This window comes from Chiloscyllium plagiosum, chromosome 21 (genome assembly GCF_004010195.1).
Source record: "Chiloscyllium plagiosum isolate BGI_BamShark_2017 chromosome 21, ASM401019v2, whole genome shotgun sequence".
Taxonomy (NCBI): Eukaryota; Metazoa; Chordata; class Chondrichthyes; order Orectolobiformes; family Hemiscylliidae; genus Chiloscyllium; species Chiloscyllium plagiosum.
In genome coordinates, this window is record NC_057730.1 from 35,624,666 (window position 1) to 35,645,839 (window position 21,174).

The 21,174-nt window shown below is 40.1% G+C and overlaps 1 protein-coding gene across 2 annotated transcripts in view; it reads left to right on the forward strand.

Moving 5' to 3' along the window:
- mad1l1 (mitotic arrest deficient 1 like 1) overlaps positions 1 to 21,174 on the forward strand; it is a 906,958-nt gene that overhangs the window by 281,883 nt on the left and 603,901 nt on the right. For both annotated transcript variants that reach the window (XM_043711818.1, XM_043711819.1), the window contains exon 13: positions 6,376 to 6,432. In XM_043711818.1, the coding sequence (XP_043567753.1) occupies positions 6,376 to 6,432 (57 nt within the window). The remainder of the gene's footprint in view (positions 1 to 6,375; positions 6,433 to 21,174) is intronic.

The window sequence follows — 21,174 nt, forward strand, 5'->3', positions numbered from 1 at the left end:
CCCCACCTTGTTTCAGTCCCAACCCTCGAACTCAGCACCACCTTCCTAACCTGCAATCTCCTTCCTGACCTTCCGCCCCCACCCCCAGTCTGGCCTATCACCCTCACCTTAACCTCCTTCCACCTATCGCATTTCCAACGCCTCTTCCCCCAGTCCCTCATCCCTACCTTTTATCTTAGCCAGCTTGGCACACTTTCCTCATTCCTGAAGAAGGGCTCATGCCCGAAACGTCAATTCTCCTGCTCCTTGGATGCTGCCTGACCTGCTGTGCTTTTCCAGCAACATATTTTCAGCGCTGATCTCCAGCCAGTGGAATCCTCACTTTCTTCTACTCCGCTAGAGAGCTGACCATTCCCCTTTCATTATACAGGTCACTTCTAAAACATGACCACGTTGGCCTGAAGACTCATCGGTTTACATATAAACAAAAGGCCTCTCAAAATCCTTTTCATCTCTGTACCAAACCAGACTGATTGGAGCCCAGCCTGGATTATTACTCCTCTGTAAAAAAAAATCAAGGACAGAGTATCCTTGAGCCAAGGAACAGCTTTTAGGAAAAAAAGCTTTGTGACAGGTGGATCTGTCTTCTAAGGTAAAATAAAGATATTAGGCAAAGCATCAAATTTAAGGAAAACGTGCAAGTCAAATTATTGATCGGAAGAAAAGAATGGCAGAAAATGACTTAAAGGTTAATGAGGAAGAAGAAATTAGAGAACTCTAGGACTGTTTTAAAAAAAAGCAAGAGTTTCCACAGTATTTAAAAAGAAAATGAGGGAGTAGAGAAGTTTAATCTTCTTGTTAAGTTAATGTTAATAGTTAACATTAGATGATAAGGAAATAAATATTTTGCTCCTGTCCTCATTGTTGAAGGCTGGCAGAAAATAGAGGTTGCATAAATGAGTTTTTAATTTGCCAAATCTGATGAGTTCTACAAGAGTCTGTGGTGTGCTGTCAACTTCTTATAATTTAGATCAATGATTTAAATGAGGAGAGTGAAGTCGTGGTTGCAAAGCTTGCAGACCACAACAAGGTAGGTAGGAAAATATATTGTGAAGAAGCCATAAGCTGCAGACAGATATGGATGGGATGAGCGAGTAGGTAATTATCTGGTAGATGGAACATGATGTGAGAAAATATGAAGTCATTCACTTTGGTAGGAAGAAGAAAAAACTAAGTGTTATTTAACTGGAGAACGACTGTAGAATTTCAAGATGTAGAGCGATCTCAGTGTTCATAAATCACAAAGTTAATATGCAGGTACGGCACATAATCAAGACGGCTAATGCTAAGTATCCTTTTGGTCGAGTGGAATTTAGCATAAAAATAAGGATATTATGGAAGCCTGTGTCTGATCGTGTTCCCCAGGAATCAGTGACAAAATCAGAAATTGCTGGAACAACTCAGCAGGTCAGGCAGCATCTGTGGAGAGAAAGCAGTGATAACCTTCCAGGTCCAGTGTCCCTTTTTCAGAACTGATAGCTAGGAAAAGGTTGGTACATGATACTGCCTGACCTGACTTTTTCCAGTGGTTTCTGACGTTGTTTCTCATTTCCAGCATATGTAGTTCTTTGTGTTTTTTTTGTTTCTGCAGGAATCCGTATTTGGGCTCTTGTTGTTCGTAGTATGTACAAAGAATTTAAACCTGAATGTAGGAGGGGTGGTCAGTAAGTTCACGAATGGTACGAAAATTTCGTGAGGTGTTAAATCATGAGGACAACCTTAGATTACAGGAGGATATGGATGGGAGTGGTCAGCTGGGCTGATCAGTGGCAATAGAATTCAATTTGAATGTGTTTGTGTGTGTTCATGCACTTGGGCTGGATAAACAAAGCAAGGGAATACATGATGAATAGTAGTACACTTAGAAGCACTGAGGATCAGAGGGACTTTGGTGTGCATGTGCACGTGCACCAGTCCCTTAAAGTAATGGGATGGACAATTAAAGCAGTTAAGGCGTAATGGATACTTGTCTATATTAATTAAGGCATAGAATTTAAGATCAGGCAAAAGAGAAAATGGTTTGATTCCAGCATCCGTAGTAATTTGCTTTTATTAAGATCAGGCAAGTTATGCTGGTATAAAATGTTGGGTTGGCCACAGCTAGAGTTTTATGTGCTGTTCTGGAATCCACATTATAGGAGTGGATGTGATTGCCTTAGAGAGGATGCAGAGGCAGTTTATCCAAGATGTAGCCTGTGCTGGAGAGTTTTAGATATGAAAAGAGATTGGATAGACTAGCATTGTCCTCCTTGGAGCAGAGGATGGAACATCATTGAGAAATATAAAATTATGAGGGGTCGGAGAGGAAGGAACTTCTCCCCATGATGAAGGAACCAATGACCAAGGACACAGATTTAAGTAAGGAGCACAAGTTTAAGAGGTGATGTGAAAAACAATGTTTTTGCCGAGTGGATGATGGGAATCTGGGACTCACTACCGATAAGGGTGGGAGAGACAGAAACCCTTATATAAGAAGTATTAAGATGTGCACTTACAAATCCAAGGCATACAGAGGTGTGGGTCAAGTACTAGAAAATGGGACTAGATTAGTTAGGTGCTTGATTTTGACTGGTGCAGTCTCAGCAGCCTGATGGCTTTTATTTGTGCTGCAGATCTCTGTGCTCTGTGACTGCTAGTGACATTGTCATTTCAAATACTGCTGACAAATTGATGCCATTGGCTTTTAGATAAGAACTGCATTCTTTTATTATGTATATTTATATTATTTAGATGATATTAATTGGAAGAAAGAAGTGAAGTATTCATTGAATGCTTTGCTGTGATTGTATTTCAATTCAAATTTTAAAAGCCAACAACACTGAAAGTTTCCACGTGTTCATTTGAAGTCTTGAAATAATCCAAAGCATTTGTACAGGACCTTCGTTACTTTAATACTGTTGGAGTTGGAACTCCTTAGGTTGGCCACAGTGCAAGGTTTTCAATTTTTCCTTCAATTATCTTGTTTTATGCTTTCCTTTGGTAAGGGTACCTAAAAGCTGGAAGTTACTTTAAATGAAGCTTTGAATTGCACTTAACACTCGAATGCATCAAGATATAGTGTGGTAATTGAGCATATACCTGAAGTGAATTGGAATTGCTTTCCTCTTTAGACTAAGGTTTCTTCATAATGGAGGTTTGTGAACCTTGAAGTCCACATACCTTGAAATTTCCCCAGAAAAGCTTCTCATTGTATATGTTGTAAAGGAACAAGAAGTGCATGCAGGAGAAGCCATAATTCATAGAACTGCATAACCTTTAATTTAGAATAAAAATAAAATGTGAAGAAGTTTGTTTAATGCACATATAAAACCTTTGTTGTTATCACTTCCCTTTAAGCAACTTCATAGGATTAGATTGTGGACAAAATGAATGAATAAACTTCCATTATTGTACACCCTTGGTAGCCTTAACCTCCAAATGTGCTTTTCAACCAAGAAGTTCTTTTCAAGTATACTCATTACTTTAATGTAGGGAAATGCAGCAGCATATTTGCGCTCAGCAAGGTTCCACAAGTAACAATGAGATAAATGAGCAAGTGTTCTTGTCTTAACAGTTTTCATGAGACATGTACGTTGATACGGATATTGTGGAAGATCTTTAAAACATGAAAACTTTGTGCAGAATCTCATGTTTAATTGATCTAATTAGATATTTGCTAATAATGTGATTGGTTCTTACTAAAGAAAAATCAAATGTCAGGATTATAGTATTGTTCTTCAGTTCTCTATGCATTCACTTAGGCAGTCAAAACCATAGATCTTTGGGTAAAATCTACAGGGATCAGCATTTTGAGTATACAATACTGTGAGGGATTCTGGGCCAGGTGGAGCGCTAGTAATTCATTGCAGTTACATTTGTCTACAGATTTTTCAATGAAATTGTACACTGGAACTTATTGTTCTTAAAGCAACTATTTTGATGCAGTTCCTCCCACTGAGGATCTGAAACCTATCTGTGCTTTGCAAGCAACTGAATTACATTAAAGGAAAATGCTGCAGATTCTAGAAATCTGAAATCAAACAGACAATGCTTGGAATAGTCATCTGTTAAGCCAGCATCTATGGAGAGTAACGGTCAATGACCTTTCCTCCGAACTGCGGAAAGAAAAACATGTTATGTAAATTGGAAGCAAGAATAGGACCATTCAGTCCTTGTGCCTTCTCCGCTTCCTTCCAAGATCATGACTGACGTGATTGTGACATGAAATCCATTTTCCTGCTTATTGATGATATCCTTGAACTCCCTTCTTAGTCAAGAATCTCTGCTTTAAAAACATTCAATGACTCTGCCTCCACTGCTCCCTCGTCAAGTGTTCAGTCGACTCAAGGAACTGAGAGGAAAATGTTCTCCTCCTCTCTGTCTTTAATTGGAGGCTCCTGATTATTAAACTGTGTCCTCTAGTCTAATTTCTCTCACAAGAGGAAATATCTTTTCAGCAACCACTCTAAAAATCTATTAAGATCTTAAACATTTAATTATTATCACATCTTATTCTTATAAACTCCAGTGGAAACAGAACATTTCATCATTAGATAACCCTTCTTCATCAAAATCAGTTGTGTGATCCAACTCTGAATGGCTTCTGATGCAATTATATCCTTCCTTAAATTCTCTTGAATAAAATGAAACTCTACACAGTAATCCAGATATGGTGTTGTCTTCATTTTGAACAACTGTAGCAAAAATGTCTCTACTTATATATTTAATCACCTTGCAATCACTTACAACATTCAGTTTGTCTTCCTATCCACTTTTACTACCTGCATACTAACAATTTATGATTCACGTACCAGGACTTCTCCATACTTCAATGTTCTGCAGTCTCTCTCATTAAATAATATGCTACATTTTTATTCATCCTGCCAAAGTGGGCAAGTTCAAAGTTTTCCAAATCATACTCCAGACAAATTTTTCTCTGCTCACTTAACCTATTTAGATCAAAGTTCATACTCTTTATGCCCTTTTCACAGCTTACTTTCCTACCTATCTATGTCAAATCAAGCACAGAAAGCAAAATGAGAATGAGTGCAGAAAAGTGAGGTTAATAACCGTAGATAAAAGAGAGAGAAAGCGAAGAAAAGGTGTCATTTGCATATTTTAGAAAATATCAGCAATTATTCAGCTCTGATGGAAAGGAAGGGCAGACTTACAAAATAACTTTTTAGTGGGAAATGTTGTTTACATTGGAATAGACAAGTTTAATAGTTTTTTTTGCTGGTTTAGTCTATATTTGTTAAAGTACAGAAGATACTGCTAACAACAAAGTTTCTGGTGGAGTAAAGCAACTTTGGTCACAAATTCATGCTTTTAAATGGTGTCTTTCACTAACGCAGGAATTTCCAAAGAAAAATGAAGCTTGCATTTATGAAAAACATCTTAATGACCACAGATCAGCCCAAAACGTTTTACAGCCAATGCATTACTGTTGTAATGTTGGAAAACAGCAGCTCTTTGGAACACAGCAAACGTCCAGAAATAGCAATATGGCAACAACCAGAGAGTCTGTTTTTGGAATGTTAATTTGAGGAATAAATCTTGGCCAGTACAATGGGCATAATCCCTGCTCTTTGAAATAGTACCATAGGATCATGTATCACTGCTGGAGAAAGCACATGGGATGTCAATATTTCAATATCCATCAGCGCAGCACTCCTTCAGAACTGCACAGTCAGTCTTGATTTGTCTTTTCACATCTTGATGTGAGATTTGAACCCATGGCTATCTGACTCAAACTGTCTGATTGCTATCAATTGAGTCATGGCTGATAGTTTTCAACCAATAAAGTCCCAAGTGCTACCCAGCTTGGAGCGATTTTATGTCAACTTCTATCCAAATAATGTATGTTAACTAGAGTGTTTAATGATGGCATGAAGGAATATTAAAACTGATCAAAACTCCACTGAGACCATATTATTTCATATAGAGTCATAGTCATAGAAAGTGTTTAAAATCTCATGTTATTTCATAAAACAGCTGTCAAAGTTTAAGGCTGAAAGCTAAATGGTTCCTTCAATAGCATCATCCAGACCTGTGACGTATACCATCACAGTGAACAAAGGCAGCAGACATTTGGGAACACCAAATTTCCCTCCAAGTTATCTTGACTTGCAATTGTATTGACATTCTTTCATTGTCATTGGAATAAAATCTGGAACTCAGTCCCTTATAACACAGTGGGGATATTAACATTTTATGGATACTATCATTTTCTTAAGGGCAGTTTTGATAGGCAATGAATACTGCTGTCCTGCTCAGCAAATATTACATGCCAGGAACAAATAACAAAATGTAATATTTAGCTGATACTTGTGGATCTTTGTTTCTTTCACTTTAAAAGGTCTATTGATGTTAATTTTTTTTCCTTTTTCTTTTCAGCATCAGCTATCGCAAGCCCTGGACGATGTTGGCAACCACAAGTTAAAAGCGCAGACAGTAAGCACGTGTTTTTCAAATTGAAATGACTATCTGAATTCCCCCATGGGGGAAGTATCTGACACTGAATTGTGGAACTGAAGAGTTTGGGCTGGGGATTCCTAAATCAGCCTAAAAAAGAACTGGCTGTTCGTTTTGAGAGACATGGAGTAATTGACACCAATATTTGAAGAGATTGCACAGTGGCACGGTGGCTCAGTGGTTAATACTGCTGCCTCACCGCACCAGGAACTCTGGTTCGATTCCAGCCTTGGGCGACTGTCTGTGTAGAGTTTGCACATTGGTTAGGTGCATTAATCTGGGATAAATGTAGAGTAATAGGATAGGGGAATGGGTCTGAGTAGGTTTCTGTTCAGAGAGTTGGTGTGGACTTGTTGGGGCAAATTACCTGTTTCCACACTGGAGGGAGTCTATGAGGAAATATCATACTAGAATTGCAATCTCCACATTTCTTCATCTGGAGAATTATAAAATTGACTATTTTGATTCTATTTTCTCCTTTAATAAAGTGAAATAATTTTGCATCTGGATTTCCTTTCAGTCACAATTATACTTCAGCATTGTAAAACAAAAGCAATAAAAAGGTATAGAAGTGTTTGTAATCAAATTTCCAAATGATCTAATTCACATTTTTAAAAAGCAGATTTTTTTAAAAAGAAAATTTCTTCTCCTAAAGACCTCGTCTCCTTGCTAAACTTCAATCTTGTGTTGGTTGGGTTTCAATACTTGTCAATTGGTTATCATTTATGTCTGAGCAGGAATTGTACATTTCAGCAGGAGATCACTTGTGAGTATTCCAACTTTTATATCTCTCTTCCCCTGAATTTGGAGAGACACTAGATGACAATCAAGATCAGTAATTCTGGATGAAATTCCCTACCCTATTTCACAAATTCTGTGATCAATATTGTGCCCTACTGCAACCCAGGTTAGTCATATGAAAGCTCAGTAGATGTTAAGTCTAGAAATACTGTGGCCTGTAGATCCGTACTTGGATTTCTGCCTCTGCTGTAACACTGAAATACTTTGAAGCAAACTCTCTAGTTGCATTCTCTGTTAGTGAATGTAGCAAAGTATTCCATCTCACATTTATCAACGACTGTGCAGCCTTTGCTTGTATATGTGGATTTCAAAAAGGAATTTGATGAAATGCCACATAACTATTTTTTAGCAAAGGTGAATTCCATGGCATAAAAGGCACAGTGACAGAATAGATTCCAAGTTACAAGAATTGGGTATCAGCAGTAAATGAGGAGAATCACCATTTCAGGCTTAAGCCCTTCATCAGGAATGAGGCTCGTGGACCGGGGGCTGAGAGATTAATGTGAGGCTGGGGGAAGATAGCTGAGAATGCAATAGGTAGATAAAGGTGGGGGAGAAAGTGATAGGTCAGAGAGGAGGGTGGAGCAGATAGATGGGAAAGACAATGGACAGGTAAAAAGGGCGGTGCTGAGTTGGAGGCTTGGGACTGGGATAAGATGGGAGGAGGGGAAATGAGGACACTGGTGAAATCCACATTGATTCCATGTGGTTGCAAATTCCTCTAGCAGTTCATTCCATGTACAAATCACCCTCTGTGTGAAATAGTTGTCCCTTAGGTCCTTTTTAAAATTGTTCCTCTCATCTTAAAAATATGCCCCCCAGTTTTGAACTCCCCTATCCTGAGGAAAGACCTTGGTTATTCATCTTATCTATGCCCCTCATGATTTTATAAACGTATATCAGGTCACCCTAAACTTCTCATACTCTAGTTGCAACCACATGGGATCGAGATCTGTTTATAATCATCACTTATTTATAAAATCAATTTTAGTATCATCTGCAAAGTTACTATCCAGGCCTCCTAGATTCTCCTCCAAATCATTTATATAAATGACAAACAACAGTGGATCCAGCACGATTCCTGGTGAACACCGCTGGTCACAGGCCTCCAGCCTGAAAACAACCCTCACTATGACCCTCTGTCTCCTACCGTCAAACCGCTTTTTTATCCAATTGACAAGCTCTCCCTGAATCCCATGTGATCTAACTATACTAGTCAGTCTACCATACAGAACTTTGTCAAAGGCTTTACTAAAGTCCATGTAGACAATGTCTATTGCTCTACCCTCATCAATTCTTTTGGTTGCATCCTCAAAAAACTCAATAAAGTTTCTAAGACATAATTTCCCATGCACATAGCCATGCTGACGATCCCTAATCAGTCCTTGCCTCTCCATATGCATGCTAATCCTATCTCTCAGACTCTTCCTCCAACAACATACCCACCACTGATGTATAGTTCCCATGCTTCCCCTTATAGCCTTTCTCTATTATCAGTGTCTTGAATTGAGATTAAGGAGCGCAGCTTAAAAATGTGCAGCTGACACTGAATTTGGGTAAGATTGTAAACTTTGAGGAGAATATTGGTGGACAGACGTAAGTTGATGGAATATCTGGATGTATGACAGATGAAATTTTGTGCAGCGAAGCCTGAAGAAATACATTTGAGTAGGAGGAATGAAGACAGGCAATAAAGTCTGAAGTATACAATTCTAAATAGGGTGTGGGAGTAGAGAAACTTGGGATTTTATGTGCACAATTCATTAATGGTGGTAGGGTACATTGACAAAGTGGTTAATAAGGCTGATGGCATCTTAGGCTTTTTGAGTAAAAGCATAGACTGCAAAAGTAAGGATGTTATGGTTAAGCTTTATAAAACACTGGTTCAGCCTCAACTCCGAGTATCGGTCTTAGGCAGGATGTGTGAAGGCTTTGGTCAGGTGACAAAAAATGTTTAATGATAATAGCTGTGGGGCTGAGAAGCTTGAACTACAAGACATTATACTTCTTTGAGAAGAGTGGGTTGAGAGGAGATTTCATACATATGTTAAAAGTCATGATGGTCTGGACAGAATAGATGGGGAGAAACTATTTCTGTTGATGGAGATGGGTTGGGAACCAGAGCACATTAATTTAAGACAATTGTTAAAAGAGTAACAATATCATGAGGAAAATTTATTTAGGCATTGAATAATTAAGATCCGAAATACCCTTTTGGGGGAATATGGATGAGATAAATTGAATTATAATTTTTGAAAGATGTTTGAATAATTGAAGAAAAAATGTCTGCAGGATTCCTGGAGAAAAAGCTCGCAAGCAGGGTTAGCTGAATAGCTGTTACAGAGATCTGGAGGAACTCCACAGACGACAAAATATAGGAGCAGAATTAGGCCATTCGGCCCATTGAGTCTGCTGCAATGTTTGATCATTGCTGCTATGTTTCTCAACCCCAGTCATCTGCCTTCTTCTCATAATCCGCAATACTCATCCAAGTCAAAAACCTATCTTTCTCTGTCTTAAAGACACTCAATGACTTGGGCCTCCACAATCTTTTGCAACAACAAGTTCTGTAGATTCACCAACTTCTGGCTGAAGAAATTCCTCCACATCTCAGTTTTAAAGGATCATCCCTTCTCTCAGTAGCTGTACGCTCTGGTCTGAGTCTATAATTGGTCTCCTGTGCTGTAACATGATGTGATTGGCCACAGTGCCCTTGTCTGGCACTTCTCCTTTGCTGAATGGTGCAACTTGCTTTACTTAACCTTTGGGTCTACTCTTAACTGTCCAATCATAGAAACAACATCTCTGGAAAAGAAACTGTTTCTACACCTCTTATGATGATTGTTTGAATCTCCTATTGATTTACTCTTTGCTGCCTACTCTTATTTATATTTTACCTCTTGGCAACATTGCTCTCAGGTATGCAATCATCTTCCATATGCATTCTGTTTATATTTAGGACTCTTTTCTTGGTTCTTTCAGTGTCCATGGTGCTGCCAAACTATTAAAACAATACTTAGTCTTTTATTTGGTGTAATCTGAGATTGATTCCATTCCCTTTCCTAGTCACTGCCTGAGACAGAGCAAGACTGTTGTTATTTCATTAACTATTCAAGCCAAGTATGGGTTTTTGAATGGATCTCTTCAGAGTTCTGTAGATATCATAACTTCAGTCATCCTGCAATTGGTAATTGCCTTCCTGAACTCCCTGTCCCCTTTCTTCTCAATGTTTCTGTCTTCTTCTTAAAGGTAACCTCAATCTAAACTTTTGTTCACTCTTCATACTATTGCCTTTGACATGACAGTGTCTTTGACTTTGACAGTGCCTATTTTGTATGTGTTACAAATCAACTTGAGGTGTTTTTCTGTTAAAAGTGCTGTTTTTTTATGGCTCAGCCATTCAATAAATATGATTAACTAGCTGAAATGTTTCAGCACTTCTGAATTAAAGTAACTGAATAATTTGCAGCCAATTGTTCTTGATTGCTTTTTGTGATTTCTGTTCAAAAAGTCGAAGATTGTGAGATCATGTCTATTTTAGGAATTTTTAATACTTCATTTTTTTAAAAAATCCACTGGGATTCTGTTGGTACGTTAATGAAGTTACATCGGTAAACAAAGCTCTGATTACAGGACACTTCAAATAGAAATTAAATTTTCAATCAAGGATGCAAACCCATGGTACACCAGGCTGAAGAAGTCAGATTTTAATTCATTTGTGATTTGCAGCAGCATGTCTGTGAAAGAAATCTATTTCATCCTAATTTTGACCAGATTTGAAAGCTGGTCTCTGGAGGGTGCAAGATACTTGTTGAAGCTGCTACTTTAGCCAAATACAATAATAAGTTAAATATAAAGTAACTGTCTGGCATGATTTAAGTGAGTGGCTGTAGCAAATGTCTGAAATAACTGGGCAGGTTGATTGTTTAGTAAGTTAGTTTTCAGCAAATAATAGATGAAATGCTTTGCGTTTCAAATTACAATAGAATGATATGGTTGAGATGTGACCAAGCTGTAAACTGAGATCGTCTAGACTTTAGCAAATGAAAATCAGATTCTGTTTTAATGCTATTGAATGTTCAATTTAAATTTCCCATCTGTAATATTCAGTACTTGTAGGATGTGCTGTGGCAAAGAGACTTGGCATTGGCTAATGATTAAAAATTGCAAACAAATTTGGGATACCTGAAAATCTAATGAAAACAAAGGAAGTGTACAGCAGCCTGTTAGCATCTGACAGAGCAAAGATGAGTTATGATTTTGGCTACAGACCTTCATTAGATCAAGGACATCACTTAAAATATTAATTTGTCTTTTCCCCTTCAGATGCTGCACAGATATGTTGTTTTTAACTGTTACTTGGCTGTTGGGTTTTGATATCAGATGTATGCCATAATGATGGACTGTGAAAGATATTGACCTGTGGCAGTTGATAGATGTGTAGAATGAAGTGAGTGGTGTCAATCAGGCCTGTAGGGTATGATCCATCTTAATAAATATGTGGTTTTATGCCTGACAAGTACACAAGCATGGTTTAAAAAATGTCCAATGAACAAATAAATTAAACTTTTTCAATTGCAGTTTTTGTTGTGATGCCAATATTTTGGTCCCCCTTTCCCTTCTACATCAAGTAATGTAAGGTCCACTATCAGCTATAGCGATTCCTGTATATGCGTAGACTGCAGAAACTTAGCTTTAACAAACCTTTGCATTTTCAGCCATGGATTTCATTTGGACAAGATTTGGCCATAAACTTTGGCTTGTAACGATAAGGAGAAGGCTGGTGGAAGTCCTTCGGATCCCACATGTTGCAAATTATTATTAGTGAGTGAATGGCCAGACTATTTAGGTTCTTGTTACTATTCATGATCCCTTGTAAATCTCATTTGACTGAAATGGTTACTTGGCCTCTAGATGAAGTACTGATCCAAAAGAACTTGGGAACACTTTTCACTGCCATTTCTCAGAAAAGAACTGCCAGATGTGATGCTGCTATGTGTTTTGACTAGTTCCAGTATAATATCATCTGTTACCTGAGACAAAGCCTATTTGTTCAATCAGGTTTTGGAGAACAGTCACTAAACTTTGCTGTATGAGACAAAGGACTTGCATAATAGTGAGGGGAGTGCAGAAATATTTGGGTGAACAGGACTTGGAGGAAGGGAAAAGGATGTAATCAGGAAAATTCTCAAGCATCATCGTTGAGTTCTGAGCAGAGTATAGAGCATAAAGCTATGATTATTTGTCCATTATATAACTGAATGTGTGAGTCAAGATTACCCAATTTACTTAGGTAAAACTGCTCCGTGTATCGCTGTATTTTATTACGGTGAATCATTACATCATTTGAATATGCTTGTTTTGAATGTGTGGGAAGGAGACTTTTAAAGAGAATCTAACATAATTACTTTCTTCCCTCAAGTTTTATTGGACAGATGGATTAAGTTTTGTGAAAATATTTGAAGGAAAGTGCTGGCGACTGCATAGATAAATATACTGGGTTCAGAGAGGCTTGACAGAGGGAACATTTCAAGATCAGTTTTTTTTTTCTTGATTGAACTAAACTGTACTTTAACAGTGGCTGTAACTCAGCTGGAATAACGACCTGTCGACTGTGATCAAATCCAGTGTAGTCTGCTATAGCAAAGCCACTCAAATGCATAGCCAAAATGGTGTCAGACATTATAATGTCACGGGCATACACACTTAAACATCTCATTCTAATCACCAAGTTGTGTGGCAATCTGCAATAGATAGCATTACTTGAGTGCCTAAGCATCTTCATAAGTATCAACGTGATAGGCTTTTTACTTCTCTTTGATCTGGCAATCAGGAAGAAAGGTGGTGCTTCATATTATGCACAGGACATTTAGCACAGGAAATTAATCTACAGGAAAACAACACACACAGACCAGATACTCAACTACAGGAGCAATCATCCAAATGCCCACAAATGGAGCTACATCAGGACATTATTTAAATGGGCCGCAACACACTGCAGCATCCAGGATCTACGAGCAGCAGCTGAAAAATACCAATACAGCGTATTCAAGAACAACGGGTACCCGATAAACACAGTCTGCCGTTTCATAAGCAACAAACCCAACAAGAAGGTACAACATGCCCAGAGACTCTAGCCACACTATCATACATCAAAGCTGACTACCAGACTACTCCGACCTCTTGGCATCATGTTAGCCCACAAACCTACCAAAACACTGAAACAGCTACTGATGAACCTAAAGGAGTCAGTACCAACAACAAGCAAATCGAATGTCAATACAAAATATCCTGCAAGGACTGCAACAAACATTCCACTGGATAGATAGGCAGAAAACTAGCAATCAGGATACATGAGCACCAACTAGCCACCAAAAGACATGACCAGCTGTCACAAGTATCTTTACACATAGACGAAGAAGGACACCACTTTGACTGGGACAACACATCCAGGCTAAACAGAGACACTCATGGAGATTCCTAGAGGTCTGGCATTCAAACCAGAACACCATCAATAAACTCAGCGATTTGGACCCACTTACGAACCTCTGAGAAAAAGAACCGGAAATGATATCACCCACCTTAACAGACCAAGACGCAAAGGTGGCACGGCGTTCAGTGGTTAACACTGCTGCCTCACAGCACCAGTGTCCCATGTTCGATTCCAGCCTCAGGTGACTGTGTGGAGTTTGCACATTCTTTCCATGTCTGAGTGGGTTTCCTCCAAGTGCTCCGGTTTCTTCCCACAGTCCAAAGATGTGCAGGTCAGGTGAATTGGCATGCTAAATTGCCCATAGTGTTAGGTGCATTAGTCAGGGGTAAATGTAGGGGAATGGGTCTGGGTGGGTTGCTCTTTGGAGGGTCGGTGTGGACTTGTTGTGCCGAAAGGCCTGTTTCCATACTGTAGAAAATCTAATCTAATCTAATCTAATCTAATCTAATCTAAATAGAAAGCGGGACAGAACACCAGTGCTTCAACGGAGGCTCACTGATGATGTGACCTCGGATAGTGACAAAACGTCTGAGAACAAACGTACTAGTTCAGCAAGCAAATTTGCAACTTAGTTTAACACAACTCTCAATATGTGTGACCAATCTGGCATTTGATGTGGTTTTAATGTTGGGCAGATGTACATTTAATTATAAATACAGAGTAGTCATACATTGAAGTAAAAGGATAAAAACAGACGTTGCTGGAAAAACTCAGCAGGTTTGGTAGCATTTGTGGAGCAAAATCAGAGTTAAAGTTTCGGGTCCAGTGTCCCTTCTTCAGAACAGTTCTGAGAGGGAGACCAGACTTCAAAAATAAAGAGTCTCCCATTAAACCAAAGATGAGAAGAACTTTATTCTAAGGTTGCTTCCCTTTCAAATTCTCTTCCACAGAGAGCAGTGGAGGCTACAGTTACTGAATATATACAAAAGTGAGTTACACAGATTTATGACCATCAGGGAATTGAGTGTTATGGAACCAGACAGGAAACTGGGGACCCAGGTCAGTATCAGATCAGTCATTACCTTATTGAATTGTGAGATGGGCTTGATGGATTAAAAAGTTTACTGCTGTTCTTGTTTCTTATGATCTCATGATCGTGAGCTGTCTTCGTGAATAACTTGTCGCAATTCACTGGGGTATCATGGTGGAAATCAGCCTTGCTACTCCCAGAGACATTGCAGAAGTTAAAGAATTTAAAATAAGTCCACAAAATTCCCCAGTTTACCTGATTTTCAGACTCAGGCTGATAGAAGGCATGGATCATATTTCTATGCTTAGCAGGAATGACTATGTATTACATGTGACTAGACTATAGCGACCGGTAAAGTGTTACCAGCCATCAGCAAATAATACTACAGATCTATTTATAATCTCTCTGTTTGAACACATGCTCACATGCACAAAAGCTCTCATAATCACACTCTCGTCGTTCCCCAGATGCTGTCACTGGTTTGCAAATGACACAAGGTGGCTGGATCACTTATTAAAGGTCTCAGACTTATCAAACTGTTGACTGAAAGATAAACTGATTTCCTTCAGATTTAAAGTGGATTTTGATTGCAGTGAACAGGTCCTCAGCTGGTGGAGATCAAGTCACTTCTCTCTGTATTTTGTTCTGAGTCCCAACATGGTCATCTTATCTGAGAACCAATCACACGGTTGTTGGCAGGCAAAAGGCTATTGTCATCAATAACTGGTCAACCAACTTCTTGTTGCCACCCAGAGATGCATCTGTACACAGCTCCCCAATTTAACTGGAATCCAAGCTTCAGTTACTGTTTCGTCAAACGGTATGATTATCATCAATAAGAAATAATCTAATCACCACTCCATGACATTCAATGGCACTACCATCACTGAATCTCCCAGTATCAACATCCTTGGGATTACCATTGACCAAAAACTCAACTAGACCTGCCATATAAACACAGTTGCTACAAAAGCAGGTCAGAGGCTAGGAATACTGTGACAAGTAACTCACCTGAACCCCAAAAGCCTGTCTGTCATCTACAAGGCACAAGTCAGAAGTGTGTAGGAATATTCCCCACTTGCCCAGATGGGCACAGCTTCAACTACGCACAAGAAACTTGACACCATCCAGGACAATGTAGCCCGTTTGATTGGCATCAGATCCATAAACATTCACTCCTTCTATCACCGATGTTCAGCAGCAGCAATGTGTACTACCTACAGGGTGCACTACAGAAATTAACTAAAGATCCTTAGACAGCAAGTTCTAAACCCATGACCACTTCCATCTAGAAAGACAAGGACAGCAGATACATGGGAATATTACCACTTGTAAGTTCCTCTCCAAGCCACTCACCATCCTGGCTTGGAAATATATCACCGTTCCTTCACTATCCATGGTCAAAATCCTGGAATTCCCTCCCTAAAGGCCTTGTAGATCAATCCATAGCAAGTGGACTGCAGCAGTTCAGAAAGGCAGCTCACCACCACTTTATCAAAGGCAACTAATGATGGGCAATAAAGAACAAAGAAAGAAAAATTTACAGCCTAGGAACATGCCCTTTGGCCCTCCAAACCTGTGCTGATCCAAATCCACTGTCTAAACCTATCATCCAATTCCTAAGGATCTGTATCCCTCTGCGCCCTACCTACTCTTGCATCTTTCCAGATGCACCTTAAATGAATCTACTGTGCCTGCGTCTACTATCTCTGCTGGCCATGCATTCCAGGCACCTACCACCCTCTGTGTAAAGTACTTTGGGCGTGTATCCCCCTTAAACATTTCTCCTCTTACCTTGAACTCGTGACCTCTCATTACTGAATCCCTCACCCTGGGAAAAAGCTTATCTCTAACCACCCTGTCTGTACCCTTCATGATTTTGTAGACCTCAATCAGGTCCCCCCTCAATGTCCTTTTTTCTAATGAAAACAATCCTAATCTACTTAACCTCTCTTCATAGCTAGCACCTTCCATATGAGGCAACATCCTTGTAAACCTTCTCTGCACCCTCTCCAAAGCATCCACAGCCATTTGGTAATGTGGCGACCAGAGCTGAACACAGAACTCTAAATGCGGTCGTACCAAAGCCTTGTAAAATTTTAACATGACTTGCCAACTCTTATACTCAATACCCCGTCCGATGAATGCAAGCATACCACGTGCCGCCTTGACCACTGTATCCACCTGTGCAGCCACAGGGTACAATGGACCTGAACTCCCAGATCTCTCTGCTCATCAACTTTTCCCAAGGATCTTCTGTTTACAGTATAGTTTGCTCTAGAAGTCGACTTCCCAAAATGCATTACCTCACATTTGCCTGGATTGAACTCCATCTGCCACGTCTCCGCCCAACTCTCCAGTCTATCTGTATTCTCCTGTATTCTTTGACAGTCCCCAATGCTTTCTGCTACTCCACCAATATTCGTGTTATCTGCAACCTTACTGATCAGACCAACCATGCCCTATTCAGGTCATTTATATATCACAAATAACAGTGGCCCCAGCACTGATCCCTGTGGAACACCGCTGGTCACCTTTCTCCATTTCGAGAAACTGCCTTCAACTACTACTTACTGATCAGACCAACCATGCCCTATTCAGGTCATTTATATATCACAAATAACAGTGGCCCCAGCACTGATCCCTGTGGAACACCACTGTCACCTTTCTCCATTTCGAGAAACTGCCTTCAACTACTACTCTCTGTCTCCTGTTGCTCAACCGGTTCTTTAACCACCTAGCCAGAACACCCTGCACCCTCCAAGGCCCATTCTGTTGTTAGCTGCCTGGACCTTATGTATGCTTCCCTTTTTCTCTTGGCTAGTCGCATGATTTCTCCTGTCATCCACGGTTCACTAATCTTGTGTTTCCTATCCCTTGTTTTTCAAAGGGACATACCTATCCTGCACTATCTTCAACCTATGTTTGAAAGTCTCCCACATATCAAATGTGGGCTTCACTTCAAATTTCCCAGCTCCTGCCAAATTTTGATATAATTGACCTTGGCCCAATTTAGTACTCTTCCCTTAGGACCACTCTCATCTTTGTCTATGAGAATTCTAAAACTCACAGAATTGTGGTCATTACTCCTAAAGAAATCCCCCACTGCAACTTATATCACGTGGCCTGGTTCATTCCCCAACACCAGGTCCAATATGGCCCCATCCCTTGTTGGACTATTGACATAATGCTTGAGAAAGCTTTCCTGGATGCTCCCTACACATTCTGCCCCATCCAGATCTCTGACACTAAGTGTATCCCAGTCAATGTTGGCAAATTTGAAATCTCCCATCACCACCACCCTGTTGCCTTTACATAATATGTTTACCTATTGTTCTTCTACTTCATGCTCACTTTTGGGAGGCCTGTAGTACAGCCCCCAACCATGTAACTGTACCCTTCTTATTTATACCCATAATGTCTCACTATTCAAGCTTTCTATAATGTCCTCCTTTAGCACAGCTGTGATATTATCCCTGACTAGCAATGCAACTCCTTCCCCCCCACACCCCCCCCCACCCCCATCCCCACCTTTTACTTCCCTCCCTGTCCTGTCTGAAGCATCTATATCCTGGAACATTTAGTTGACAATTATACCCTTCCTTCAACCAAGTCTCTGTGATCGCAATAATGCCATACTTCCATGCACGAATCCAAGCCCTAAGTTTGTCTGCCTTACCCACTATACCACTTGCATTAAAATATAAGCACTTCAGACCACCAGTTCCTTTGCATTCATCTGCTCTCTGCCTCTCTTCCTCTTGGTAATGCTAACTTCATGATCCTTGAAGTCTCTAATTTCCACCTCATTGTCTACTAGTCTTCTCTTCTGGTTCCCAGCCCGCTGCTGCATTTGTTTAAACCCTCCCAAAAGCAGTAGCAAAAACTCCCCCAATTAATTCCAGTCTGGTTCAGGTGAAGATCATCCAATTTGTAATAGTCCCACCTTCCCCAGAACCAGTCCCAATGTCCCACAAAGCTGAACCCCTCCCTCCTACACCATCCCTCAAGCCATGTGTCCATCCTGCTTATTCTTTCTTTTCTACCCTGGCTAGAATGTGGCACTGGTAGTAATCCTGAGATCACTATCTTTGAGGTCCTCCTCTTTAACTTCTCTCCTAGGTCCCTGAATTCTGCTTTCAGGACCTCATCTCATTTTTTTTTAACTTATATCATTGGTGCCTATATGCACCACACCAACTGGCTGTTCACCTTCCCCTTTCAGAATGCTCTGCAGCTGATCGGTGACATCCCTGACCTGAGCACCCGGGAGGCAACATGCCATCCGGGAGTCTTGTTTTCACCCACAGAACTGCCTATCTACTCCCCTTTCAATAGAATCCCCAATGATTATGGCCCTACGAGTCTTTTTCCTGCCCTTCTGAACAGCAGAGCCCGCCATGGTGTCATGATCCTGGCAACTGCTACTCTCCCCTGGTGAGCCATCTCCCCAACAGTATCCAAAGGGTATACCTGTTTTGGAGGGAGATGACCGCAGGGGACACCTGCTCAGCCTTCCTACTTTTTTTCTGCCTTTTGGTCACCCATTCACTGTCTCCCTCAGCAATTCTAATCTGCGGTGTGACCAATTCACTAAACGTGCTATCCACGACCACCTCAGCATCGGAGATGCTCCACAGTGAGTCCATCCGCAGAGTCGTCAAACGGTCAAACAAGAGCTGCAGCTGGACACACGTCCCTGAGCTCCCACATCAAGCAAGAGGCACGTGCCATGGGTCTGAGGTCCCCTGACATTATAAGCCTTAGCTTTAACTCAACTAGCTAATACCAAACAATGCACTTAAATATATAGAAGAAAAGAAAAAAAACTTTACAGAGTCCTTTTCTTCTGGTTAGAGGAGGGGGCAAGCGTGAGGGAGATCCTACATGTGTAGTATCTCAGATTTAGCCACTGCCCAAATATATACTAATTCCTTACCTTCCCGGCAACCTCCTGGTCTTCAATGTCACCTCTGCTCTGTCTCCCGCTGCTCCCAGACAGGAAAGAAAATGCTTGCCAGCCAGTGACACTCACATCACGTGAATGAAAAGAAAACATTTGTTTGCCATGAGTGTCAGCTTGCTTATTTTTCAAAACTTACAGTAATCTTCTGTAACACTGGTTTTAAAACATTTCTTTCTCATTACAGTCCACAATTTTTAAAAAGCACAAAAGTATAAAGACCGCTTTTAAACATTGCATTTAAGACTGTAAGGGGAGGAGTTTCAAGTCCTTCACCCATTGACAGTGAAGGGTTGACAATGTTTATCCAATTCACGATCGTGTTAGCCTTGATATGGAACTTGTTGGTGATGACATTTCCATGTCCCTGCTGCTGTTGCCCTTCCACATGGTAGATGTTGTGGTGTTGCAAGATGTTGTGAAAGAACCTTGGCAATTGTAGAAGTCGGTTTTATGGATGATACAATCTCTATTGCCTCTTCAAAGTGGTGGAGGTCTGAATCATCTTGGGGTTCAGAATCAGTGTTCAGAACTTGCAGGGCAACTCTCTCTTGACTGTACCTGACTTCTAGTTGGTCTGTCTTAAATGTAAAAAAGGATATACCCCGGGATGGTGATGAAGGAGTGTAGAATATTGGCTGTAAAGTAGAATATGGGGTGTGTGCCAGCTCACCTAATTTTGTAGCACATCTTCAAATTTTACCGAGTAGTTTTGGTGAGGTTTGTCAATGTCATATCCTACTCCATATAGACTATCCTGTTATATCCTTATTTTGATTTTGCTATGGTGGTTTGATCCACCATAGCCCATTTCGGAGTGCAATTAGAAGTCAATCCTCTTGCTATGGCTTGAAGTCATGCATATGCCAGCGTAGGCAAAAGCAAAGGCAAGATCCTCTGTGAAGAACATTATTGGCCAAGTTAAGTTTTGACTCTAATCCATTAGTTTCATGGCTGTGACTATTCAGGCTGGAATTTTATCGTAATTATATTTTGTTAATTGAAATTAAATTCTACCAACTGTTGTGGTGCAATGTGAACTTGTATGGCTAAAGCATTAATTTTTAAAAATTCTAGTCCTGGAATATTATTGATACACTACCATTCCAGTTTGCGTTGATAAGTCCTTACTGTTTCTTCTATGTAATGCTGTGTTCAGTTGTTAAAGCTTAGTCACATGTGGGTCAGAGCTTTTTCCATGTGCTCAGGTCAGACCAATTTCAACCTGGACTTTTATTACTTGTTTATGGGGATGTGAGTATTGCTGTATTTATTTCCCATTAATGATAGTCAGGAAGGCAGTGATGAGCAGCTTAGTGGGTAGCACTGCATCAATTAGTTCCAGTTCTGAAGAAGTGTCACTGGACTCAATGGTTAACTGTTTTCTCTTCACATTTGCAGCCAGACTGTTGAGTTTTTTCCAGCAATTTCAGTTTTTGCTTCAGATCTTCAGCATGCGAGTTCTTTGTCTTATTCTTGCATTTATTAGTATCT